The sequence below is a fragment of the Clytia hemisphaerica genome, unplaced genomic scaffold (assembly GCF_902728285.1).
Source record: "Clytia hemisphaerica strain Z4C2 unplaced genomic scaffold, Clytia hemisphaerica genome assembly, whole genome shotgun sequence".
NCBI classification, from domain to species: Eukaryota; Metazoa; Cnidaria; class Hydrozoa; order Leptothecata; family Clytiidae; genus Clytia; species Clytia hemisphaerica.
The window spans coordinates 1,957-29,653 of record NW_027104364.1 but is presented as its reverse complement, the minus strand read 5'-3'; the positions used below and the strand labels follow the sequence as shown (position 1 = coordinate 29,653).

The 27,697-nt window shown below is 35.1% G+C and overlaps 2 protein-coding genes across 3 annotated transcripts in view; one reads left to right on the top strand and one right to left on the bottom strand.

Moving 5' to 3' along the window:
* LOC136818378 (uncharacterized) overlaps window positions 1-20,969 on the top strand; it is a 29,639-nt gene extending 8,670 nt beyond the window's left edge. For both annotated transcript variants that reach the window (XM_067074715.1, XM_067074716.1), the window contains 21 exons: window positions 1,333-1,392; window positions 1,721-1,785; window positions 4,325-4,501; window positions 4,813-6,045; window positions 6,491-6,844; window positions 7,326-7,491; window positions 13,784-13,932; window positions 14,074-14,282; window positions 14,709-15,292; window positions 15,576-15,780; window positions 16,214-16,494; window positions 16,646-16,950; window positions 17,139-17,256; window positions 17,363-17,631; window positions 17,926-18,148; window positions 18,376-18,551; window positions 18,725-18,784; window positions 18,990-19,075; window positions 19,365-19,527; window positions 20,076-20,140; window positions 20,722-20,969. In XM_067074715.1, the coding sequence (XP_066930816.1) occupies window positions 1,333-1,392; window positions 1,721-1,785; window positions 4,325-4,501; window positions 4,813-6,045; window positions 6,491-6,844; window positions 7,326-7,491; window positions 13,784-13,932; window positions 14,074-14,282; window positions 14,709-15,292; window positions 15,576-15,780; window positions 16,214-16,494; window positions 16,646-16,950; window positions 17,139-17,256; window positions 17,363-17,631; window positions 17,926-18,148; window positions 18,376-18,551; window positions 18,725-18,784; window positions 18,990-19,075; window positions 19,365-19,527; window positions 20,076-20,140; window positions 20,722-20,869 (5,096 nt within the window). In that variant the 3' untranslated portion in view covers window positions 20,870-20,969. The remainder of the gene's footprint in view (window positions 1-1,332; window positions 1,393-1,720; window positions 1,786-4,324; window positions 4,502-4,812; window positions 6,046-6,490; window positions 6,845-7,325; window positions 7,492-13,783; window positions 13,933-14,073; window positions 14,283-14,708; window positions 15,293-15,575; window positions 15,781-16,213; window positions 16,495-16,645; window positions 16,951-17,138; window positions 17,257-17,362; window positions 17,632-17,925; window positions 18,149-18,375; window positions 18,552-18,724; window positions 18,785-18,989; window positions 19,076-19,364; window positions 19,528-20,075; window positions 20,141-20,721) is intronic.
* A 639-nt stretch (window positions 20,970-21,608) lies between these two features.
* On the bottom strand, window positions 21,609-27,374 carry LOC136818379 (TNF receptor-associated factor family protein DDB_G0290965-like). The gene is made up of 7 exons (XM_067074717.1): window positions 27,091-27,374; window positions 26,779-26,830; window positions 26,266-26,373; window positions 25,808-25,972; window positions 24,960-25,037; window positions 24,462-24,539; window positions 21,609-22,484 (listed from the first exon to the last, which is right to left on the bottom strand). The coding sequence occupies exons 1-7, from the start codon at window positions 27,276-27,278 to the stop codon at window positions 21,624-21,626; spliced, it is 1,530 nt and encodes a 509-aa protein (XP_066930818.1). The 5' UTR covers window positions 27,279-27,374; the 3' UTR covers window positions 21,609-21,623.
* Between the last annotated feature and the right edge of the window lie 323 nt (window positions 27,375-27,697).

Sequence of the window (27,697 nt, the reverse complement as noted above, 5' to 3'; positions counted from 1 at the left end):
CCAACTTTTCTCGAGATTGGCTCATTCAATTTTTCTGATTTTTTGCACAAAGGTGCATTACTATAAACCCTCGAATGTGACGGAGCCCGATTTTCGAAAAAAAAATTTTTCCGGCCGGTAGAACCGGAAATGTCCCGAAAAAAGCGGTTTTTTGAGATTTTCTCGAGATTTTATCATTAGTTTTTTGCGATTTTTTGCACATAGATGCACATTAGTACTGCCAAAAAGGTGTCGAAAACCGTTTGCCGAAAAAAAATTTTTTCCGGTCTGTAGGACCGGAAATGTGCCGGAAATCGTCGTTTTTTTCACATTTCCGTCACATTTTTTCAACTTATTTAATTGTTTCTTTACAGAAAAATGTTCTTTATGACGATGCCCAAAAAACTTAGCATTGTTTGATTTCCAAAAAAATCATCCTTTGAATCCGGAACTCCTTAAAAATCGCCGGAACAGGCGAAAACCGGCGTTAAAACGGTTTTCCTTCATTTTTTTCAACTTATACTCGACAGATTTTCATGATTTTTGCACAATGATGTAAAATGGCAATGCCCAAAATGTGACAGAGCCCAATTTTCGAAAAAAAATTTTTTCCGGCCGGTAAAACCGGAAATGTCCCGAAAAAAGCGGTTTTTTGAGATTTTCTCGAGATTTTATCATTAGTTTTTTGCGATTTTTTGCACATAGATGCACATTAGTACTGCCGAAAAGGTGTCGAAAACCGTTTGCCGAAAAAAAAAATTTTTCCGGTCTGTAGAACCGGAAATGTGCCGGAAAAATCGTCGTTTTTTCACATTTCCGTCACATTTTTTCAACTTATTTAATTGTTTTGTTTACAGAAAAATGTTCTTTATGATGATGCCCAAAACTTAGCATCGTTTGATTTCCAAAAAAATCATCCTTTGAATCCGGAACTCCTTAAAAATCGCCGGAACAGCCGAAAACCGGCGTAAAACGGTTTTCCTTCATTTTTTCAACTTATACTCGACAGATTTTCATGATTTTTTGCACAATGATGTAAAATGGCAATGCCCAAAATGTGACAGAGCCCAATTTTCGAAAAAGAAATTTTTCCGGCTGCTAGAACCGGAAATGTCCCGAAAAAAGCGGTTTTTTGAGATTTTCTCAGTTTTAATTTTCTCTGAATGATTGATTAAAGTGTCGATATTATTTTTCTTTCACCGTTAAACATCGATGCGTTTCTTAATTGCTTTCTCCGTTCCAATAGATATATAAATCGAAATTTAAAATTATACATTACTTCCATTAAATTCTAATTATTCGTTTTATAAATAGGTAGGTCCATTAAAGTATTACTTGTTTTTCTTATCTTAGAAGCAGAATTTAATGGTTTCAATGGCTCAGTACGTAGTGAAGATTTCCATGGCGATAAAGGTCTATTTTAATGAATGTTTTTAATATTCCTGGACAATACAACGAACAAATTCTAATCTTTTCGAAAAGTGCTCTTTCATCTTTCATTGGTCTAAATACAGGGGAGTACAATGAAACACCTCCTATTTGTCTTTTACTTCGAAAAAGTTAATCTTTGATGACAAAGAAAGCGTTCACTAGACAATAAAGAACATCCTAATTAATGAATCCCGTATTTACAGGGGCTCGAAATATCGAAATTTCAGCTCAATATAATAAGTCTTATAACCACCGTGTATAAGAAACCTCATTGTGAAAGTTTGATATCTTCCTTCTTTCTTATTTGCAGACCTGGAAGCATTGTTTGAAGAGGACGAGAGACAAGTCGCATTGAACCACAATTCTGTTTACAAAGTAAGCAACGAACGGTTTGTTTGTAGTCCTGCTGTAGACCATCTTTGAATAGACCTTGTCGGAGTTTTTGATTTTTCTAAAAAAGCGATGCATTGTGGGATTGTTTCGAGTGTATTACAATAGAATTCCCTTGAGGAATTCCTAAGAAATTTCTATTGTAATACACTCGAAACAATCCCACAATGCATCGCTTTTTTAGAAAAATAAAAAACTCCGATAAGGTCGAACCTCTATAACTCAAACAATCTTAACTCGAACCAATTTTCTGATCCCTCCAGTTAACAATATATGCCTTATAAACTTTACTCCATAACTCGAACAATTTTTCTGATCGCTTTAGTTAACAATATATGCCTTATAAACTTTACTCCATAACTCGAACAAATTTTCTGATCGCTTTAGTTAACAATATATGCCTTATAAACTTTACTCCATAACTCGAACAAATTTTCTGATCGCTTTAATTAACAATATATGCCTTATAAACTTTACTCCATAACTCGAACAAATTTTCTGATCGCTTTAGTTAACAATATAAGCCTTATAAACTTTACTCCATAACTCGAACAAATTTTCTGATCGCTTTAGTTAACAATATAAGCCTTATAAACTTTACTCCATAACTCGAACAAATTTTCTGATCGCTTTAGTTAACAATATAAGCCTTATAAACTTTACTCCATAACCTGGAACAAATTTTCTGATCGCTTTAGTTAACAATATATGCCTTATAAACTTTACTCCATAACTCGAACAATTTTTGTGATTGCTTTAATTAACAATATATGCCTTATAAACTTTACTCCATAACCTGGAACAAATTTTCTGATCCCTTTAATTAACAATATATGGCTTATAAACTTTATTCCATAACTCGAACAAATTTTCTGATTACTTTAGTTAACAATATATGGCTTATAAACTTTACTCCATAATTCGAACAAATTTTCTGATTACTTTAGTTAACAATATATGGCTTATAAACTTTACTCCATAACTCGAACAAATTTTCTGATCCCTTTAGTTAACAATATATGCCTTATAAACTTTACTTCATAACTGCGAACACATTTTCTGATTACTTTAGTTAACAATATATGGCTTATAAACTTTACTCCATAACTCGAACAAATTTTCTGATTACTTTAGTTAACAATATATGGCTTATAAACTTTACTCCATAACTCGAACAAATTTTCTGATTACTTTAGTTAACAATATATGGCCTTATAAACTTTACTCCATAACTCGAACAAATTTTCTGATTACCTTTAGTTAACAATATATGCCTTATAAACTTTACTCCATAACTCGAACAAATTTTCTGATTACTTTAGTTAACAATATATGCCTTATAAACTTTACTCCATAACCTGGAACAAATTTTCTGATCCCTTTAATTAACAATATATGGCTTATAAACTTTATTCCATAACTCGAACAAATTTTCTGATTACTTTAGTTAACAATATATGGCTTATAAACTTTACTCCATAACTCGAACACATTTTCTGATCCCTTTAGTTAACAATATATGCCTTATAAACTTTACTCCATAACTCGAACAAATTTTCTGATTACTTTAGTTAACAATATATGGCTTATAAACTTTACTCCATAACTCGAACAAATTTTTGATTACTTTAGTTAACAATATATGGCTTATAAACTTTACTCCATAACTCGAACAAATTTTCTGATTACTTTAGTTAACAATATATGGCTTATAAACTTTACTCCATAACTCGAACAAATTTTCTGATTACTTTAGTTAACAATATATGGCTTATAAACTTTACTCCATAACTCGAACAAATTTTCTGATTACTTTAGTTAACAATATATGGCCTTATAAACTTTACTCCATAACTCGAACAAATTTTCTGATTACTTTAGTTAACAATATATGGCTTATAAACTTTACTCCATAATTCGAACAAATTTTCTGATTACTTTAGTTAACAATATATGGCTTATAAACTTTACTCCATAACTCGAACAAATTTTCTGATTACTTTAGTTAACAATATATGGCTTATAAACTTTACTCCATAACTCGAACAAATTTTTCTGATTACTTTAGTTAACAATATATGGCTTATAAACTTTACTCCATAACTCGAACAAATTTTCTGATTACTTTAGTTAACAATATATGGCTTATAAACTTTACTCCATAACTCGAACAAATTTTCTGATTACTTTAGTTAACAATATATGGCTTATAAACTTTACTCCATAACTCGAACAAATTTTCTGATTACTTTAGTTAACAATATATGGCTTATAAACTTTACTCCATAACTCGAACAAATTTTCTGATTACTTTAGTTAACAATATATGCCTTATAAACTTTACTCCATAACTCGAACAAATTTTCTGATTACTTTAGTTAACAATATATGCCTTATAAACTTTACTCCATAACTCGAACAAATTTTCTGATTACTTTAGTTAACAATATATGCATTGTAAACTTTACTCCATTCCTCTTGTGTGTTCGTTAAACTTCAAACTTGTCTTTTCTATAATGACCAGGAACCAAACGAATCAGCAGTATCCGAATGGTCGTTACGAACACAGAACCAACATATCCCTTCCATGATGCTTCCCACAGAAGCTGAAGAAGAGGACGAACAGGGAAGAGCCAGCGTTTATTTTAAAGCAAAGTCGAAAGACATGGGCAACTTGTCTGGTGGAAATGCAAGCACAAGGGTGAGCCGAGTTTTTTAGTGGAATTATTTAACTAATTTCTTCGAAACATCCTTCTTTGTAAAAAAAAAAATTCTTTTTTAACTTACTTTGATTGGAAAAGTCAACATCAGTAAAAGAGTAGCGGTGTTTATCAGTGGCTTTGTCACTAGGAATCAGTTACTACTCGAATAATATCTTTTTAAAAGATCACTCGAGAGCTTTTTAAAGAGTGACCTTTTTCACTTCTACCGAACTTAAACTTAAAAGCTCCTTTGCTCTAAATAGAGTTCAAGAAAGTTCTCTTGAATCTTTGTCTATCCTTTTTATTTCAGCCCAAATTTTCGGACGATAAGAGCCACAAAGTGGTGACTCCTCCAACAGCTCAACCCATAGGATTGATACACAAAGGGAGATCTTCAGAAACAGATCAAACTATCCCTCCCAATGTTTCTGATTCAATCTTCGAAGAGGACACACCCGTCCAAAGCAATGCGACATACGTTCAAAGTGAAGCCGTAGAAACACCAAAATCTGCTCTACTAAAAACTCATAAACGGATGTCTAATACGGTTTTGTTGAAAAAGAAGAAACGCCAACTGGTGGGTCAAGAAGCTGAGACATCAGTAGCTGCTACATCAGAAGAGAAAGTATCTAGCGCTCCCGCTGTATCGATTCCTAGTTCAGAATTAGAAGCTTCGTGTCTTTTGGACGATATAAAGGAACGTAGAGTGAGCACAATCGGCTTAGATGATTCTCAAGTCATGAACTTAGCAAAACTGATTTCCACTATGACTGGAACTGAAGAGGATATGGTGTACCAACTCATCTGCCTGCTCCCCAAGAAGAATGACGTCATCAAACGTATTTCGAACCAGAGCAAGAAGATGAGCAATACCAGCAACAGTAAAAGTTTTCACTCGTCCATGACTTCGAATAACTCTTTGAAAACACTTTCCACGTCAAGTGAACGAACAATTAAACCTATTTCTTCCGTCATTCCGTTGAACGCAGAACGCTCTCAATACAGCGAACCATCGCGTGATTCGCACACAATCAACTATATGCAGAGCACACACTTACCTGAGCGCTACAGTGATCCACAACCACTTTTCGAGCGACCAGCAACGGAACAGAGATTGGCAGTCAGCGTCAGTCCTGTCCGCAATAACGCTTTGCAAAACAACCGGACTGCACCAACTCCCTACGGTCATTTCCAACCGACGAGCTTGCAAACTTCTGATCGTAGTTTTCTCGGAACCTTAACTGATAACAGATCATTCGTTCCGCTCGCTGCACACACACGGACATTAACTGAAGGGATAAGTCGGACTTCAGGTGATTTTTCATCCACTTATTCACACACGACGGCTGCTAGTTCCTTTGGTAGCATTTCGAAACACGATTCGCTGATTCATTCAGAAAGTATTGTGTACCCTCGTGACGTCAACTTTGATATCTGTTGCAGCGGTGCGTCATCACAGCGGATCATTCAAATCAAAAACACGAACAAGTGTTGGATGCAGGTTCAATTGCAAGTTGCTTTCTTTGCTTTCAACGGACGTGAGGTAAGCTCTTAAGAAAGTTTGATCATCTCTACTCATAACATGTTTTTGAAAGTCATGGTAAATAGTCACATTTCTGGTTAACTCTCCAGACCTCTTTTCTGATCTACTTTACAAATAATTATTCTTACTAAGAGAAATTGCAAATTTCAGAATTTCGTATTTTGTAGCCATGAATCATTATAATTAACCTTCCTGTTTGACTTTCCAGATCTCCCTTTTTCTGATTTCTTTTACAAGTAGATATTCTTTTTAAAAGAGAACGATTACTAAGAGAACCTACGAATTCTAAAAAGCCACGGGTGGTGTAATTGTGTAGCCATCAATATCCAACTGGTACACAACGTTGTTTTTAACGGATATCTGATGTTCACGATGTCCATAATAACGTTAGATAAACGTCTAACAACGTTCTGTGCCAGCTGGGATTTCAGTTTGATCTTTTCAGATGGACCACCGTTGCAACGAGACGTTCATTATGCCTCCCAAAGTCACTCTTGAACCACAATCTGAAGAAGACGTCAAGTTGAAGTTCCTTCCCAGCCACCCCGGGACATTCATGTTGAAAATCGAACTCCTCGTTACCTCGCTTATTCAAAACGAAATGAACTTAAGATGGCAACGCTTGCCGGTTGTCATGAATCTTGACGGGATAAGCGAGACAGCGGATATCGAGTTGCTGTTTAGGGAAGAGCGTTTCTTGGACTTTGGCGAAATGTGCTATGGAAGTGTTTGCCAACAAGAATTGACAGTGTTGAACAAAGGACGGGCTGAAGTCCCTCTACAACTCTATGTGGAGAATGTAAGTGCGAAATAATATGAAGCAGTATTAATACTCGCGCTGCTCTTATTTCTGCAACAGCGTCGACCAATGATGTTCAACAGTAGTTCGAAAAGAGAAACAATCTTTTAAGTTTTGTTTATAGTACTCATTTTCAAAGAAGTATCCATCACATTGTAAGTCATCGCAAAACTTTCTTGGATGGTTTGATAGACCATAGTTTAGTTTACCGTTTTACTTCTTCCCATATTTTCATTATAAAGACAAGACTTCAAAATTCTAAAAAGAAGTCATGCCATCACTATTTTTAAATACTTTTTTGTTTCGCATCGCGCTTACACGCCCCAACTAAGAGAAAAATACCAATCTTGAATAGTTTTTTATTTGGACGTGGTGAAAAAAACAGGGCGACACGCGACGACGGTAAGACCGAAAAATTAAGCGATCTCATATGATGCCACATTGGCACTTAATGTGCTGATATGAAACCTTTATTTTTCAGACACCTACTGGGACGAACGGACCATTATTTCTGCTGCACTCCAACGAGCAAGACATGAAAGCCACCAAGTTGTGCACCACAATACAAGGGCGTAATGAACACAGTTCGTCCATCAAACCCAAAACCATAATCATCACTTTCAATGCGCCATCCTCCACGTTCAGAGGTAGGATATTTTCGCTGTTTCGTTATTCAGTTATTACTCTTTATCTGTGTTTGTAACAGTTTTCGTTCCATTGAGAGACAAATACATAATTTCCATCTTGCCAATAAAGAGGGTTTTTGGTTCAAATGACCATTTAATTCTAAGGTCTCCATCTGTATTCAAAAAACCTATTTGCACTTGCAACACTAGTACATGTTTGTAACAGCTTATTGAGGGAGGAATGGGTGGCAATAAAGTCGAGTCAACGCGAATTAGATGGTTACAAAGTTAAAACTAAAAAGCCGACGGTGTCACCGTAGTTCCGCCGTGTTTCTATCTGGCAATTATGAAGATTTGGATGAGTACTTACATGATGATTTCTCAAATTTCAATAGGTCTTGGCTCCCAATGGCCAAAACTTACGAAAGGTACACACGAAACTGGTCCCATGGTTAACCTACATGAATTTCCCCTAATACCCACAAGTCTCGTATACATCTGTCTTGCTCTTTATGAAGGACCCTTATATAGATTCTGATAGTCTTCAGGGATTTCTAAAAAACAATTTTTGTCACACGCCAAACCGCAGCACGAATCTAAGGGTTTCGTGTTTCCCTTACAAGACATTTGTCTATGAGGGCTATAAAAATCTGGCCAGTTTTTTTTGCATGTAAATAAGTAAAATATGCTGGTGGATGGAGCAGGGGGGGGGTCTTGCAGTTACTCCTTGACACTATGTGGAGTAACTGCAATTTTGGACATTTTCTACAGACACCACCACCCTTGCAGTTATTCCATAGTGTACTAACTGATTTTACCCTCAAAATTGGTGTATACCACCCCCAAAAATGCCAAATTTGGCAATTTTTTCACTGAATTCCTCATTTTTGATACCATTTTACTAGGTACGTTGTATTAACGACCGTTCAAGAGTTAAATATCTCAATCATTTTCCAAGTTTGTTAAAATATCTTTCATGCCTTTATTGAAGAAACAATTTTGATTTTTTTTTTTACTTTTGAAAAAAATGTTTTGAATTTTGTGGCTTCCGGAATTACAAAAAAAAAAAAATTAAGTGAAAAATTGAAAAATGTGCTCACTTAGTACACCATTTTTGACAATTTTGGGCTTAGGCACCACCCATGTTGCAGTTAGTCCACTGGTGGAGTAACTGTTTTCCCAAATTTTGGTTTATATACCACCACGGTAGTAATTGTCATAGTGTTTATATAATAACTGCATGACCCCCCCCTGGATGGAGTGATTTGCTAACTTAGCACGATTTTTTTGTTGGCTTGGTTCCTTCTTTTAACAAGCTTGCGATGCTTGCAACGGTATTGTAGGATTTCAGAGTGAATTTCAGTGGATGAAAAAAGGCTCGAGAGATTTTTTTGACGAGAGTTTTTTTAGACGAGGGGTTTTTTAGACGAGGGGTTTTCAATGTTTCTATTGATATAGATCACGTTTCCCTTTAAATTGCAGGCAAAAAAATGGAATGTTTTTTATTGAGGTAGATATATAATGTCAAACTTAGGCTGGATTCTGATATTTGGATAAGTTAAGAAAAGCCCTGTTGAAATGGAACAACACTATTCTACGTGAATAAATATCACAAATTTTAATTGTTAAATTTTTTGTTTAACTCCTTGCTGCGAGATTTGATAGTTTGCACAAGGAAAACCCCTAATTGAATGAATAATTTAACGCACTTCACATATTATTAGAAATTAAATATTTTCTCATGCTGATTTTGTATCGAGACCCCTTGCTTACACGCTCTCGAAAAGACACGTGTCTCTAATCTTTCTTCTATCCCTCTCAGTTATGTTATAAATCCTCAAAACCCTCCAAGATTTCACACGTCTCCCTCTCTCGCTCATAGACTTTGTAATTTTACAAAACCTTTCGGAAGAAATTTTTAAAAATTGATGAGATTAAGTGAGGTTTTTTTGGGAGCCTGAAACCGCTGACCTCCATTCTTTAGCCTGGGTTACATTTTCCATACAGCCTGTGTTTTTACCATATGAGTTTAGATTAGTCACCCTTCACCCTTGATTTTTATAATTTTTGTATACAATGCTCTTCATGATCGAGCTTTATGGTTCCACTGCAACATCTTTGAGCAAAGAGTTGTATTTTTGAAGCGTAATTGATTTGTTTTCCTGTTTATGACATATTGAAGAGGGTTAAATGAGATTAAATCTTCAGAAAGCGATTGAACCTTCAAAAGAAATAAGAGGGGGTTGAACTAGTACACGTTTTTTTTTTTATAAGAACATCAAAAATTTTCGAAGCCTTCGGATGTTCTTAGTTTTTTGGATTTGAAGCCTAAAAATGTTCTTAAAATGTTCTTATTTTCAGCATTTTTTGAGCATTTTGATGTAATTTCTTAAGAAAATGCATGTTTTAAGTCTCCAAAGCCTTAGAATGTTCTTAGAATGTTCTTAAATTTTTGGGCCTCGAAGCCTTATGTTCTTATATAGTTTGTTCTTATAAAAAAAAAAACGTGTAGTTGTATGGTTCTTTTTGTTTTTGAAACTGATTGATGCTTTCTGATTGGTCGAACTGCTCAGATGGTCAGGTTTTTAAAGAAATATGATTTGATGAATATAAGGAGATTGATCTTTCGACGAAGAAAGTATATATCAGTGAACGATTTGATCTTTACTTACTCTCACAAAAGGACTAGTAATCTCAATCTCGTCAAAATAACTTTTCGATGTGGAAAGAAAAGAGAAGAAGTCTGACCTAGGTTGTTTTATACTGATCTCCCTCTGCTTTTATCTGTCAAATGAAATGTATGAGAAAGTAAAAGGCTTTTTCTGATAATCGACTCAGAGATTTGGATTAAAGACATAATGTAGTCGAAGCATGGATCGAGTGAATTTATTTGAGATTTATTTGTGGTTTTTGCTTTTCTTATTATTGGCACATGTTTGTCATAAAATATTAAAATTATTTTTGTATGCTAGTATTTTATTTGTTTGGTCTTTTATGGACCTTTGTTTTCCATTTGGAAGTTTTCCCTCGTTTTCCTGCGAAAGACCGACTGCTTTTATTTTTCGTTGAATTTTACGTAAATTTTAAATAATTTAAAATAATTTAGAGAGATTTAATTTCATTCTCCAAAAATCTTTAAGAGTTTATCAACGTCAAGATTGTGGTTCTTTGCACCCTTTTTGAAAATATTCTTTGTTTGTGATTTTGTAGCATAATATTCCACACTCCACCTCCTTCTTTTAATTCAACTACACAAAAACATTGAAAATGTGTTAAATTATATTATATTGTACGAAACGCCATTCCGGAAGAACTTTCCTATCTCCCGTTTCGGAAGAATCTTCCCGATTCGGGGAGAGTCGGTTGATACAGTAGCACCTATTGAAGAAACCGTCAGTAATTATTGCTTGTACTACACAAAAGAAAAAAATAATTACTTCAATGACAGTTTAATGAAGTACTGTAAACAACCAAAGAAGGTGTGAGAAATGTTAATGACCAATTATTTGTCAATGTTTTCGTACTTTCTTTGATGTTCAGCGAACGTTTCCAAAATGTAATGATCAAGATTTTGAAAATTGCACGGAAATGGAGAATGAGTCAATGTTTTTCCCAAATCTGAATGTTGCTTGAAAGAAATGTTCATTGTACAGTATGTATGTCGAAAATAAAAGCTGCGATAATTTTCGGAAATAAGGGAAGTTCTGAAAGATTTTATCAGTAAGTCTTGACCACCAAACTTCTATTCCAAATAAAGGAATACCGCTTCCGACGTGTATTTCGTTCCCATGATTCAAGCAGATTAAAAATTGATATCAGACGTTCTTTCAGTAAGAAATATCTCCGTTCCGTATTAAACCCTCATTGATCGATAACTCATTTTATTGGATTAACTCCCCTTCTAATTTTCACATTTCATTTTCATCTTCATTTTTGTTTTTAATTTATTTGAAAAACAAAGGATTTCATCAGGTGATAACAAAATCCTTGATCATGAAAAGTTTTATTTAATAAATCAATAAATAAATGAGCTTCAGCTGTGTTGGCGTTGTCTTTAAACTTTTCCCGCTCTTTTCATCTCACTCGTTTCCAGTGTTCTCCTCTTTGATTAAAAGATTTTCACATTCGCTCGCTAGAAAAGAGATTTTTGAAGATTTAAGAAAATTGGAGACATCAGTTATGTAAATATTCAACAACAAAACCTGAGCAAAGATTTTTTCAATTTTGATAGTTTTGTCCGGATAAATTTTGATCGAGTGTCCGGGATAAAAATGGTTTTTCAAAGGTTATGTTGTTCCTTGAACACCTCTTTGTCAATTGGAGAAGGTAATTAAATTATTTAATTAATAAATTGTTTCACATCTAATTTAATCCTTTGTGAGCAGAGCGCGTAAGGACGCTTTGTTCATAATGTAAAAAAGGGATTGCGCTCTAAAAAACTTCGGCTTCATTTTAAGGGTAATTTCTAGATATTTCAATTAGCGGCATATTTTGTTTACAAAGACTTGTGTGTTAATTAGATTTAAAGAGGTACATTTTCACCAAGAAAAAAGCGGCTTCTACAAGAAGGGTCTGATTTATCGTCAATTTTCTTGAAAGTAAATTTCTGTTATAATTGGTGAGAATAATTACAAATTATTATCACCTTTACGAAGATGTGAGGAGTTTAATTTTTTGTCACTTTGGAAGAGATATGTTATACCATGTACTTGCTTGTCTGGTTCGTTGTGGTTTGGAAAATATTCTTGTTTGATTTTGTAATTTTGTCCGGTAGATATATCATAGTGTTTTCTTTTTTTCGGACAACAAGGGGTGATATCGATAATGGAGGGATTATTGATCAATAATCAAAACATTTGTCAATTATCTAACCATGTGTCTTTTTTATTCTTCTGCTACACGCGTTTCAATGTTCTGATCTTTCTTTGAATAAGAAGTTCTTGTCATCCACTGTCTTGTCCTCGTGACATCCCCTTTGTACATGTTATGAACATCTTTTGAACGTCTTGGGACATGGTCAAACTTCATGTGCAGGTTTAATGGGAGTCTAGTAATTGTTCGTTCTTATTGTTTTTGCACTGTTTTCGTCAAAAAAGATTTTTGTATGTATTTTTAATCCTAAGCCATGTGTTTTGTGGCCCTCTGAGAGAATACATTACAGTATCTCCAATTTTGCTGACGTTGTACATCTTTGTTTCCACCTTTTGTAAAAAATAACAAAAGTTTGTTGATTTCCCAAAGCTGCTGGTCTCATTTTCAGAAACCTACAAATGTGGGTTTCTTCACGAAACTTGATATTGCTTGTGAGACTAGCATTGTGAATTGACTGCAAAAGTTTTTGTTTTTAAATAAAGTGGATTGTAGATGAAAGTTGTATGTACTGTATGTTAGGTGTTTCAACATATTATCATCAGGGAAATTGTTTAAGTTTTTTTAGGCTCAGCTTTTTGTGTAAGCATTCAGACAATGCAAATTATATAAAGTTAGAAATTTAAAAATTTTAATAACACACGTTTTTTTATAAGGAATCTTAATTTGGCATCGAGCCTGCAGTTCCTTATTTTTCAGAGAATTTCAGCCTCAAAGTTCCTTATCGAGTTTCTTATTTATTTACCTGTTAAGATTGAACAATGGACTAAAGTAAAGGAAACGACGCTCATTCAATGTTGCTGTGCCAATATTTTGTCATCTTTTTCTTCAGGCCTTTGTAAATGTGTGCAAGTTTAAAGAATAACTCTCTGTTCCTTAACTTGATTTCTTATATCCTTATTTTTCGTACCATTTTCAGCCTCAAGTTCCTTATAAACGTGTTCCGGGCGTCTTCCTTATAAAAACGTGTAATCTAGATATATTTTTGCAACAAGTATTTATCTTTAGTTTGAGTGAAATCTGTATTATCGCGACATAAGTATTCGGAATCTGATACTGTACCTTTAAAGGGGGGACTTAAAAGTCGGGTAAAACTCGTTCATCAAATAAGACTTAAATTGAGGAGAACTTTTGTAAACACCTTTGTTACAACTTTTTGAAATTGATCAGAGAAACTTTCTTCCGGGAAGACTTCCGGGAATTCACTTTTTCCCTGAATAGGTTTTCCTATTTTAGGTACGTCTACCAAGGGACTGGATGTCAGTCAGCCCCAGTGTTAGACTACCCCACTTCTTCTTTTTCTGCCTGTCAATAATTATAAATTTGTTATAGTCTTCCAAATGAAGGGTCGTATCGTAATAGAACGTTGACTTTTGATGCTGTTGTTGAAGCTCTGCCTGGTTTGTTGGGGAAGTTTAACATTTTATTACTCTTGTTTCCATAGCAATAGATGAGAAGACAATGAGTCCACCGGACGAATTCTCCAACCAACTTCGTGTTGTGACCAACACCAAAAACCCTAAAGAAATTGGAAATATTTTCATGAAAGCCATTGTTGGTATTTCAAGGCTTCATTCTCTTAAAACTATGCAAGTAAGTGTGTCTTCTTATCTTCACATGTACGTACAATTTTACTTAAGATCTTAGAGAATGGGGAATTTCCCTTTCCCTTAGGGCCTTGAAAGTTTGAAAGTTTTGAACGGAAAGCTATAGTTCTCTTTCTTCTTTGCTTAGGCAATAACATTTAATTCGACAGTCGGTCAAACAGTTAGTCGAATCATACCATTACGTAATGCTGGAAACATCTCTCTCAAACTGGAACCAAAGATCATCGGAGCGAGCGCACAATTTACCGTTCATCCAACGTCACTGAAAATCAAGCCTGGCGGTGAAAGCGAAATTAAAGTTTCCTTTTCTTCTGGTTTCGCTGTGACTTCTGAAAGGTACCCATTATGATTCTTCTCTGCTCACGGCACAGCATTTTTGAACACGCTTTTCTCATCACATCGTGCTTTTTCATTCATAGATTTGTCAATAAGCACATGAAGTTGTCGTGACAGGGTGCCACCTTGTTGCTCTTTTTTCATCCAAAAAGCAACGTACTTCAGCTGGATATTCAAAAAAAAACGTTTCACTCATTTTTTCTATAAAGATTTTTAACAAGAACAATGATACTCAAAGACGCAATAAATAAAAACAATTTAAAAACATTCCCGAGTCTGCGGAATAACCGAATTTGAGGAAATTAGGGCCGCATTTAAGCCTAAAATACCTCAAGTTTGTTTTGAAAATAAGAACAAGATATGAACAGTTTGAAGCTCGAATTCCCAAAAAAATCAATTTGTTGAAACTTTTTTTTTTCATTTCAGTCGTTTGTTGGTCACACTTCTTCCAGACGGTCACCAATACGAGTGGTCCCTTCGTGGAACTTGCATCAACGCCCAACCCACACTCAACAAACCAATCCTTCTGTGTAATAAACTATCACTTGATTGGTCTGGCGTGGCTTTACTCACTAAGAAACAACAACGCATTGTATTGAAAAATAACTCGAACTCAAAATCTATAGATTTATCAGTCTGTATATCAGACAGTCATCCGAACTTTCAAATCCATCCGAACACTTCACTACAAGAGCGCTCTATCAATAAATATGAAACTACATTAAAACCGTCCGCAGAACTTCCCATACATATTTCTTACTCACCGACCAGTCTGAGCATGGATAAAAGCTCCCTGGTTTTACGTACCACGAATGGTGCTACGAAATACGTCATCCCTCTATCGGGGTACGGAGGATGTTCTAATTTAGACATTAGTGGAGCGAAGGTTGTGAACGGGGAGTTCGTGGTTGATTTAGGACATTTGAGTATCGGACAGAAGCGAACCGTGACTTTGATGTTGAGAAATAGTGGAATGAGAGCTTCCTTCGTTGCATTGAAATGCTTCTCCGGTAAGAAAAATTTTGGATGACAGTAACTTTTGACTTGATGTTTTAATTCTGGTCTAATTTTCGTGATCCTATTATCTCAAGTTCACTCTCTAACTAGATCCGGTTATTTTAAAGTCTTACCCTTGCTCCTCCGGGCCTTATTGGTGTTAATTGAGGTTTAATAGCTTTCTCAATCTTGCAAAATTTCTGCGACAATCTTTGTGACAAAATTTCTTGCATTAGATTTCTTTTTATTCAATAGCCTTTTCCTTTATTTCTTTCAACTTCCATTCTTTTACATTAGACATCACTGCACGCATCGAATACCCTTCCACTCATGTAACCATATCACCAAATAATTTTGTGTTGATGGAAAAAACTTCGTGTCAGATTACACTGACCTACCAACCGTTAAAGGAACATGCGTTAAAAGCACAACGAGGTTCGTTCACTCCTGCTCAATTGGTCATCTTTTCTGGCGATGAAGTCCTGAGAAGGGAATATCGGAAGTAAGTTTTATTTTTTATTTGTTATCTTTAAAACTAAAGTTGTTACTGCTACTTTTTCATCAGTCTGCTCTGTAAAATACAAAGCTTTCATCTTGATCTTCACCAAAGTCTATTTTATTTTTTCGGAATTCGGTTCGATTTTTCTTACTTGCGAATTTTCCTTGCTTGGTGGTTAATACTTTCATAAAAATTTTCATCTAACTTTTCAGTCTGTCCCCCTAAAGAATCCTGCATTTTAAACACGCGTGCGTAATTTGTCGTTCTTTGATGTGGTTATTCTTTGTAATAGGCAAAGAGGAATGATAACATTGGGATGAACAATTTATCCGGGTCGGGATGGAGGACGAAATTTGTCGTTCTTTTAGTGTTTTTGTTGTTTTATTGAATGTAGGATTCTTTAGATTAACTCCCTCTTTCACTCCCATTTTGTCAGGTACAGACGCCGTACAACGAACATCCAGAAAAGTAAAACTCTGAAGAATTTGTCCATCACTTCCGACTTCTTGAACGAAAGTCACGTCACCGAGGACATCAAATATAATGACATCGCAGACTGGGAAGATTTCTTTCTGACAAGTCTAAAACGAAACGTTGTTGCCATGGTCACAAAACCCGTCATCGCTACGCAATCTTTTGATAAGAACGTCGTTAAAGACGAAGAATTGGTGCATATTTTACCGAATGTTTCAAATAGAAGAAAGAATAGTTTTGAAGGCGAGTCTTTTGAGGGATCATTTCTGGAAAAATTTATTCAAAGGGTTTCAAGAAAAGATGAATCAACGATTAGGCTTTTAAATGCTTTAGCAAAAACTGCTCTTTATTGGACACATGCAAGGGTTTAAAACTGTATTATTTTTTCTTTCAGAATTCAAATCGCAAACGGAACTGTGGACGGTTTCTCCATCCTCTCTAAACATTGACCTTTCGTCCACTTCGGATGCAAGCACTTCACAATGTCGCCTCAAAATCATCAACTATTCCAACAAAGAACTCCCCTTCGAATGTTCATGCCCAACTGGAGATGGATTTGTCATCACGCCCTCCAAAGATCGTATCCCGCCCCATGGACAGTTAGGCGTGAGGGTGGATCCTAAAAGATCATTTCTATCGAAACTTAACAAGACAGAATGGATGGGACAGTTATCGATAACTTGTGGGAATGAGAGAAAGGTTGGATATCGTTTTCCATTGTTTCGCATATTGTTCTTGATGGAAAGCTTACAATATTACTTTTCGTTTTTAATCTGAACTTAGGTCGATCAAATCGGTTAGTTTCCTAGGTTATATATAAAAAACCTATAAATATTCAGGTATTGTACAATATGATTTAAGTCATCATTTTACATTTGATTTTATAGACGGTGCAATTTGATATTAGGAACATTCCATGTCATAAAGCCACGCCCATTCCAAGCAAAGATATTGAAGGAAGATGCTCGGTGGAGTATGATAAAAGCACGACGAAAGACATGCCAGGTAACAATTTTAACTAATTTCTTTTTTGCTTGTAGGAGTTTTATTGACGGCTTAGTGACTAACAATCGACATTTCTCCCTAATTTTCTTCTTAAATTCTCTTTTAGAATGGGAAGTTTATCCGAAAGAAGTCGAGCTAGATTCCAGTCTTCCCTCCACCGAATGCAGGTTAAAAATCACCAACAATACCAACAAACCGCTTCCCTTCGAATTCATTTGGCCAGCTGAAACTCTCGTCATCACGCCTTCCAAGGATAAAGTACCGCCCTTCGAGACGTTGGGCGTTCGAATAGACGCCCGTCACACTTTCTTGGCAAAACATGAGGAAGACTTTTGGGCGGGTTGTGTTTACGTGCAATGCGGATGTGAGCAAAAGGTGAGATTTACTATTATGTTAATGCTTTGTCCTCAAGAAGTCTTCCCTCTAAAAGATTTAGCTCTAGTTTAGACGGCCCACTTTTCGCCCTGCCTATTTTAATTGTTAGAGTAGTTAATTCACAATTAGAATAGGCAGGGCGAAATGTGTGCCGTCTAAACTAGAGCTTACAATTGTTAACCAATAAACGGTCTTCCTGTTCTAATCCTCTGCTCTTACTTATCTTATCACTGAGACCTTTAATGGAAATATACTCTTTACTTCACTCAAGCATATTCATATTATTCTTTGCAGAAGGTGAAAATCAACATGAAAAACTTGAAGAAACGAATTTCCAAAACAAACGGTTTGAAGAAGAACGCCACTCGCTCTCCACCGTTGTTGAACCCTTCACACGATCTCTCACTAGAACCTCACCAACATCCCTCCTCCACTAAGAAAGCATCAGCGAAGGAGAGCTGTTCTATTTCACCACACACAATGGAGTTTGATGCCACTCCTTGCAATACTAATCAAGGTTTGAAGGATTTTCTCCCTCCAAAATTCCTCGTCTTGTAGTAGCCTAGTACTGTCTTTTGTAAGAATGTTTCGATTTTATTTTACATTAATTGGCTCATATACTAATTTGCAACATTAGATTTTAAAAGCACTAGAAAAAAGCATTTGATTATGTTTTCACTTTTTCGACTATCTACCAGCCAACATGTGCTAACTAAATCTAAAGTTTCCCTCGTTTCTTTTTAGACTCTATCTTCACGATCAGTAACTCATCAATGAAAGACATCCAGTGGAGCGTGCAACCCGTCGGGCCAACCTACTTCAAAAGTATCGAAGCCGACGCTCAAATCACGTCAACGAAATCAAAAATTTTCCAATTTCTCAACTCGAATGGAATCGTTGGTGCACAACAAATCACTAAGGTATCATCAACTTTTTCGTTTTACAAATCACAAATCACAAATAAGTTCTAGATGCTGGCCCGCTAAAATGGAAAGGTCTTTTGTTTAATTCTGGAAACGAAGGTAAACTGTTTCTTCAACCCAGTCCACTAACAACTTTATTAACCCCGTTTTGGTTGTGTTTCTTTTCTCAGCTTCCCATCATGTTCAAACCAACACAAGCTGGCATCTATTCTCAATTCTGGGATTTCGAGGTAAGAATTCCGACTCTTCAGACAAACATCCGAACTATTAGACAGGAATCGTTTACAACCCATGTAATATTGATCAATAAACGTGATAACATCAATGTGTATTAACTACAAGTTGTCCCTTCCATTGCTATAGCTGAAACAGCCGCCCAGCATGCTAAAGTAACGAACTTATCTATTAACTTCGGTAATTCTCGTCTTTTTTTAGGTATCACACGGCAACGGCCGAAGGGAGAAAACTCGAATCGAATTAACTGGAAAAGGAAAATCGATCGATATTTCAACATCAAAAATGTATGCATCAATCTGATTTTTGAAAGTGTCTAAACTGGACTTCTTTTCTCCCTTCTTATTTACAAAAACAAGCTAGGAGTGATGTGTGACGATAATCAACACTGTTTCTCAGGGATTTCAATTTTATGTTCAAAATTCTACGCTCTTAGCCTGATTCGAAATCAACATTTCCACCTCAAAATTTGACAATATTGAAAAATCTCGGCTAATTTCTAGTGTAACTGTAAAGTCTATTTTACGTTTAGATCTGAAAAACTTTACTAAAACTACTGATATTCATTTTCTACAGGCCTCCAAAAACACTGCAAACAAGTGTTGCTGCCATGGTAACGTCAGATCGTTTGGGAAACATTTTCCTCAAAGATGATGTCGTGGAATTCCCTGCAACGAAAGTTGGCAAGACGAAAGAAATGAAATTTCGATTGTGTAATGATGGGACAGAAGTGACAAGAGTGAGTTCCCATGGAATTTTTTGCCCCAAATTCCTACTCTCGGGTACCTAATAGCCGGGGGGGGGGGGGGTTGGAATAAGCGGGGGGGGGGGGGTTGGAAAAAATCTCAAACTTAATAAGCGGGGGGCTGGAATAAAAATGTCCTGGGTGGAAATTGTTTTTAAAGGAGGCTAATACAGCAGAATTGGGACAAAAAAGGGAACCTTCAAAAACATTTAAGCGGGGGGGGTTGGAATAAGAATGTCCTGGGTGGAAAATTTTCGAAAAATTAATTAGCGGGGGGGGGCGGCTATTAGGTACCCGAGAGTACAAACATTCCTACGAAAATTAAAATTTATCTTTATTTAAACTAGACTACTGTTGTTGGAAATTCTGAACAAATTATTTTACACCGATTCCATTTCTACTAACATTTATTCGATCATATCTTTCGAAGAGCCGATTGTTGTTACTTTTTTGTTCAAATCGTATATTATTTTCTGGATCCTTGTCATCTGAAATATCTTCTAACTTTTCTATTCAAATCATTTTATTCTTCTCTGTTTTAGATTCGATTAAGTGGGTTCCATTCTCCTTTCTCTGTGGTCGAAAAACACACCAAACTCTTTCTCAAGTAAGTAGGCATTTTTTGTCCCTCTAGCTCTTATCAATCTATCCAAAACATTAGTTCCTCTTAAGAGAGTCAAGCCTATCATCTCTATCATAAAGTGATTGGTCTGGCTTTGCTAATCATGACCAACCAGCATTTCTCTTGTAAGTGTTGGAGTGTTGGGAGTACCAGCAGGCCTCTCTTTTGTCATAATTTCTAAATTTTTACAAACTTTCACCAATTTGTTAAAAAATGATTTTTATAAAGCCCGAAGGGGTAGATGCCGTGCTTTGGCTGAAAAGTGTGCCGAGGTTAGGTAGGAAATCCTACCTAAGTCACGTGACATTACAATAGAATTTCAGCGCTTGACTAATAAGAAGCTTCGGGGGTTTTCGAAAACAGCAGCAGCAATATTTTTTGCGATGGTTTTGCGATAAAGCACGAATTCTAGCCCTTCTGGCTTTATAGAAATCTGTCGTCTTTAACGTAATAGTCAAGTGCTTAAAAATCGCTAGTGAAAATGCTTCAAGCGAGAATGAGAAAGATTGCATTTGAGCGTATTATAATATAGAAGAAGGTTATTTATCGATATTTCATCTTTTCAGACCGAAAAGTTACATCCGTGTTCCAGTGACGTTCACACCGACCGTCGCCAACTCCTCGTTTACTGGATTGATCATCGTCTCCCTTGACAACCAGCAACAAAATGGCGGAAACATTTGCGTTCAGCTCAGTGGAACTTCTTCATTTTGATGGCAACGTCGTTTGATTGGAAACGAGTTTCGAATGTTTTGTTACTGTTTGTTTAACTCGAGTAATTCAAAAAGAATTTCAAAATTTCATTATTTTCTCTAACAACTTTTTAGACATTTCAAATTCAGTTTATTGTCAAAGACTGGCAAATCGTCAGAAAAATATTTGTCCGGTCAAAATTTAAGGTTTGCTCAGTTTTCTAGCATTTTGTAACAATTATATTCCCCTCCTTTTTAGCAATGAGTGATTTTCATGCAAATTTTCATAGCATTCGTATTATTATTTTTCGGTCTCGGAAAATCAAGGGTGGTTTTACAAATTTCTTATTGCACGTGGTTTGAAAACATGTATGAATTACCGTGAGACGTAGGAAACATTTTTTATCATTTTATTTTTCTGTTTTCATGTACAAAAATATTTCTATTTATTTAAAAAACTGTAAAGTAGATACCTATGAAAATATTCCATTGCACAAATTGTAGCAATCTTTTAAATAAAAAAATTTAAATAACTTTTGAATCGATTCGAATGGTATCAGAAAGTCTCTTTCTTCCCAAACAAATTCATCTTTGGATTCGTTCGTATTCCATCGAAATTTTCAAGTGTTTCATTTTCATTTTTTTCTGCAATGTTCTCGTTCTATTCGTTTATGGAATCACATTGGAACAGAATCTTCCTTTTGAGAAGATATTTATCTCAAGCGGAAAAGCAGATAAAAAAAGTGTAAACCAGAAATCAACAAAAATTTTTATTTTCACTTTTTCTTCAAATAGAAAATGACCTCATTCTTCTCGTTTTTGAAATCATTCCAATTGAAATAGTTGTTATAGTAACCATATTTCAACAAAAACTTTTGCTGGTTTTTACGGCTGACGAGGAAGAGTTCGGAATTCTCTTCATTGAAATTCGTGATTTGCATGGAAAGATGATATAATGATCGAATATCAACTATCAAGATGAAGTTGTCGTTGGCGAAGACGGTGCGTCGTATTGGATCGTTTCGAAAAATGTTGATGTCTGTGACATGGTAGACGAAAAGTTGTTCACTATTGTTACGAGGAAATGGTGAGAGTTTGACGAAAATGTTTTGTTGATGGAAATAAAGTTTCCCTTTTTCCATTTTCTTGAACAAATTGTCCATTCGCTTTTTGTAAACAGGTAAATTTGATTTCGGGAAAAGTTTGTATAATTCGTTGAAACCGTCAAAATTATATACTTTGTCATCGGCTTTTATTGGCTCGACTTGTATAAATTCTTCTTCTTCAAATTTTTTTTCGCTAATTGAATGAAAAAGATCTTCACATGATTTCAAATTAAGGCTGCGTAATTGAACTGTGTTCGAAACCATTTGGAAGAGTTCGAGTGTTTTCACGTTTTCATTCCTTGATTTCCGTAGCTCTTCCTCCAAAAAATCGATTCTCTCATTCGATTCATCTTGCACGATCTGAAAATCAGTCAATCTGTCTTTCAATGAAGTTAACTCGTTTTTAGCGATATATAACTCATTTTTTATCGAGTTTAACTCTTCTTTCGATTCGTTATATTTGTGGAGGACAAATCGGAGATGGTGTTGACTGTTCATTGCTTTGTGATCGTCATGGTCTTTTTGAAGAACCTGAAAAAAAGATGATCAAAACGATGATAATTCACAGTACGTAACTCGTGTATGGCAATAAATAAGTCTGGCGCAGAAAATTGGGGGCCTCAGATATGGTTATTTATACGTCAAAAGAAGCGCATTTCAGAGCTGGCTGTTACTGTACTTAAAGGGATAATCAGATGGTTGCCAAGATTGAGATATTTCACTACGGAACCTACAGAAAATAACGGACTGCATTTTTCCTTACCCAAAACTTTAATAGTGTTTCTTAATCTCCAACTCAAATTCTTGGTTTTTAAAAGATCTCAAAAAGCAGTCGCCATGTTTTTTATGGATCCTCGCATCGCGCTTTCCAGTTTGTTATTGTAAACCGAGTTGGCTTACAAACTCACAAAATTCCGAGAGACATTTGCTTTCACTTTCGTTTATTTGTTTATGCGGACCGTTGAGGAGCAAATTTTTAGTATTATCGCCGTCGGTTCCGAAGAAAACCTTTCTATCAGGGGGTTTAGAGTGTAAAATCCTGCAAAGCATTTTGTAATTATTTCTTTTATTAGGTAACACTTTTATACTTTATTTTACTTCCCTTTTATCATGTTAACATAAAACCATGAGGATTCCTATTTTGAGTCAAGAATGTCGATTCTTTTAGAGAAAATTCTACAAGAACCCCTGAAATATATCTCACCTTCGACAAGTCAGGACTTCTCAGGAACTTCAATAAAAAAACAGTGGGACCTCTCGCGGACCTTTCACGTTGGAAAGAGCTGAGATTTCGAAATTTTAAAGTGGAATATCCTGACATTGACTTGTCAGTTGACAAAACTACTTGGGGAATAACGTTTTCTCATGTATAAGAACAGGAACCCTTAAAATCTCAGACCATCTGATTATCCCTTTAAAATTTATATTTTGTCTATTTTGAGAAATTTGGGAAAAAGTGCTTTATGACGTAATAATTGGTGGCGTCATAAAATTCAAAATTTAAATATCTTTTTTTTTGATGACATCAGTAGAAATTAGCAAAAATATATTTTGGCTGAAAAAACAATCACGTCATCATTTTTCCAAAATCTTTTTTCGTGTATTTCTTCCTCTCGATAGTATGCATCTAAGGTGAAGATTTCACTCTTATTTGATCATTAGTGTTGAGATATTCAAGTTTTATGACGTCTTGAAGTACTTTTTCCCTAATTTTTTAAAAAAGTTAAAAAATTAATTTTATTAACACTCAGGTAAGTTATGGCATGTCTCAAAAACCTGAGAATTAACATAATTTTTAAAGACCATTGACCGGCAGAAAATGAGCAAACCAATGATTTGCTACGAAGGATACGATGATTAAGTTTCCCTGTAGGGGTGTTACCTAATTGTTTACGCCCTTATTTTTTGCGAAAAAGCGCAAAAACCAAAAAGTGCTGACGTCAGCAAAATTGGTTTTTAAATATCTCCAGTTTGGCTAATGGTAGAAACATGAAATTTAGACTGATTATCATTAAAAGGATCATTTTACAAAAAAAAACTTTTCGAAATTTTGCTGTGGTCAGCAGAAATCAGCAAAATACGAAATTTTGCAAAAATGTGCTGATGTCAGCAAATATTCAAAAATATTTTTTTGCTAAATGATCCTTTTAATGATGTGCAGCTTCAGTCCAAATTTCATGTTTCTATTTTTAGCCAATCCTTCGTAGCAAATCATTGGTTTCCTCATTTTCCGCCAGCTTATGGCCTTCAAAAATTATGTTAATTTTCAGGTTTTTTGAGACATGCTACAACTTACCTGAGCAGGCAGTTCTGAAATCTACATCCTAATACGCTTCTTTCGACGCTACGAAAAATTGTTACTTTAGAAAAAATTTCCGTCTGTTTGGGTCTATAATTTGATTAACACAGTCCATCTCCACATCACTGCGAAATATATGATAGCGTCCGGGACGGTCCCCGTATGACGTATCTCAGTGCTTTGGATTTGCCAGATGAAAGAGTTAATACCTGAACATTGCAACCAAAATTTTCAAATTCACATTTAATTGTCTGAAAAAGACATTCTGTGTTTTGATGACCAGAAACCTGAAAGAAAATAACAAAAACATTTGGCTATGAAGGCAGAAACTTTACAAAATTTTGATAAAAACACTAGTTTTGAAGGCTTTTGTCTCTTTTTATTGTTAAAAGATGGTACCAAAATCGATTTATTTTACAACCTTTTTGATCATGTGAATAGAAAATAGACCAATCCCAAGAGGAGGTTTTGGTAATGTGATCAAAAAGGTAGGCAAACCGCAACTTGTGTTTTGTTTGTAACAAAAGAAAATTGAACAAAAAGCTAAAACAATACATTGCCAGACCAGTTTTTTTATATGATGACTATGGTTTCACTCAAAACTAAAGAAAAAGAAACTAAGCTAAGCACACATGATTTTTGAGGACGATTTGCATCGCTTATAGCAAAACAGATCAACAGGATGCTGGCAGCCTAAATTCAAATACCTCATTCTTTGGAAAGACTATTTCGCATCCTTGATTTGGACATTTCGTTGGATATTTTAAACATTGTCGATAATGATTCTAGAATTTAGATTTTAGATTTATGACATCGCGGAAATATATTTATAACACATTTACCATTCAAAAACGATAAAGATTTGGAAGTTCTTCCCGAAAGTTTGTACTTTTCTATCCAGATTTTAGACCTAATTTTAGGCCGCCCTCGAACCCAGGGCTCACCCGATCTCTTATCAAGCACTTCAGTCACGTGACTAAAAATCGTCGTAAAGATTTAGCGGGAACCATTTTTTTATAAAGACGGGGTTTTGAATTTTTTCAAAAAATAGTATACATTGTTCTATCAAAATATGGCAGGGGTTTTTACCAGCTTTTCGTTAAACAAATGATTGTGTGTAAAGCTCAGAGGACTACGTGAATTTCTCCCCACGTGCTAAATTTATTGTTTTTCACAGTAAAGTTCTACAGATCTTATGCTTGATAAACACGTTAACAGGGGATTTGAACATGTCTTCTACATCGCAGAATGTCGTCTATTGACCATAAGCATGAAAGTTTAACTTTGTATGACATTTAACCTCTGAGGACAGAAAGACTCGCGTAGCTTTCAACCACATTGACATTCTCAGGATCGAAGAAGTTACACTTATGCAGATTATATCGTTTCTTACTGTATCAGGTTTTCTAAAAAAATTCTGGGACTTATGAGTAAAACTGAAATTGGTTTCATCGGATATTTTCTAAGTTTACTAGTTGTGATTTAGTTCGGAATTTATCCAAGATTACTGCCATTGTTGCTTTTTATTGTAATATTTAAAGAAAAGCAATTTTACCTGTTCATCACTTTCTTTAAAAGCCATTTGACAGTAAACGCAGTTCATCTCTTTCATTGGACAATCTTGTTCGTGTTGTTGTTTCGCTTTACGTAAAAAGCGTACGTCACATCCCGTAAAATGACACGTTATTTCGACGTATGGACAATCTGTGTTGGCGTGTTGCTGTTGAAAAAAGATTTGATTACATAAAACGAAGACAATATATCTTTCAATAAAACAAGTTGCTGATCTTAAAATTTTATTCAAGCTTTTTTGACATGTACGTAAAGTTTTACCTTACGGAAAATCGTTCAAAAGGCTGTCTTTTGGGAATTTCCCCAAACAATAACAAATCTAAGTGGTTTTAAGTAAGATTTTACGGGTATGTGAAAAAAGCATATGTTCAGTTTCCCTAAATTTTTTAAAGACTGTCAAAATATTCCAAGGAATTAAATCGGACCATTGGAACCATATACCATAAAATCGTTGATAGCACCAGTCCACGGACATCCTTGCTCATGGTGTTTGCACAAAACTTCTATATCTTCAGTGATAATGTTGTCTACGACTGTGTTCTTTTTCTTCTGTTAAATAAACCAGATGCAATAAAAAGTTATATTTCATTTAATTTCAATACCGTATCGAAATCCCGATGGAAATGGAAATGTTATTGTTCCCAGGTCAAAAAACCTAGCGGGATGCTTTATTTCCATTAAATTTCAAATGAGGATGAAAACAAAGTTTCCCTCACCGGAAACGAAGTTTTAGCCAAATCTTTCAGTGGGTAGGGGAGACTCCCAAGCCCCTGACACAGTGAATGTTTTAGAAGTGTTTTTTTGCACTGAAAATTAGAAATTAAGGCGAGCTAGAGTAAGGGATTGAGAGTGCAAATTTCCGATACAAAATAGACGATAATTGGGAAGGTCTTAGGAAAAACTATTTAATCATTGATGGAAACTAATAAGAAACCATACGAAAGAGTGACTTACTTCTTGAATTTTATATTCTTGATTACAAAGCATACACCTGAAGGTTCTCTCTCTGTAAAAGGAAAAGCAGATTGGAACGTTTATTTTTGAGGAAACTGTTAGGGAGTGGTCAGAAAGTATGTACTAGGGTTGGGGGGGGAGAAATTTACAAAAATGTCAAAAGAATTTCCACTCTGTTGATATCCTGAGAAAGATTTCAAGCCCCCCCTCCTAACCAGTCAATATATTTTTGGCACCCTCTCAATATAGAACACCCCCCCTAAAGACATGAAACCTTTAAAAATTGTTATGAATAAAAAAGATAAAACATACTGCTCAAGGCCTTTCCTCTCTTTTCGTTTTTGATCTTCCCATCTCAGCAAACAGCTGCTACAAAATGGATGACGGCAGGGAAGTTCAACACATTGTCTTATCAACTCTTGGCAAATCAAACACTGACAGCTTGTTGGTAATTTCCCTTTTGTTTTAAATTCATAACCACCTGATTCTTCGCCGGCCATTTTATGTCCGCAAAAACAAACTTGTAATAAATCAACTAAATTTTTATCATCAATATTGTCAAATCTGCTGGTTTAAATCACCTTTTTCGAATTTCTACAACAATTTGGAATTTTGAAAATTCAAAAAAACGGAGGCATATTTATTAATCAAGTTTACGATTTTAACAAAACATTTCAACTGCCCATTTTTGGCCACACTTTCTAAGTCTTTTCTAATTATAATTAAACTCCAACTTCAGTGGTATGTGAAACCACGATTCTTTGCCAATTAACTCAATCAATAAATTCTAAATTCTAAAAAGTCAATGGACTAATTTGCTTGAATTTTTTACAGAAGTAAAGCAAGAAAGAATTTAAAGGTGAGTGTGTCCATAATATAAACTAATAAAAAGAGAAAGCGCGAGATAAAGTCGATAAAG

Coding starts and splice junctions, on each gene's coding strand:
- LOC136818379 (XM_067074717.1), bottom strand. CDS start 27,278: ATGGCCGGCGAAGAATCAGGTGGTTATGAATTTAAAACAAAAGGGAAA. Junction 26,831..27,090: donor GAGAGGAAAGGCCTTGAGCA/GTATGTTTTATC, acceptor TTCCTTTTACAG/AGAGAGAACCTTCAGGTGTA. Junction 24,540..24,959: donor TAGTCTTTCCAAAGAATGAG/GTATTTGAATTT, acceptor ATTTTCTTTCAG/GTTTCTGGTCATCAAAACAC.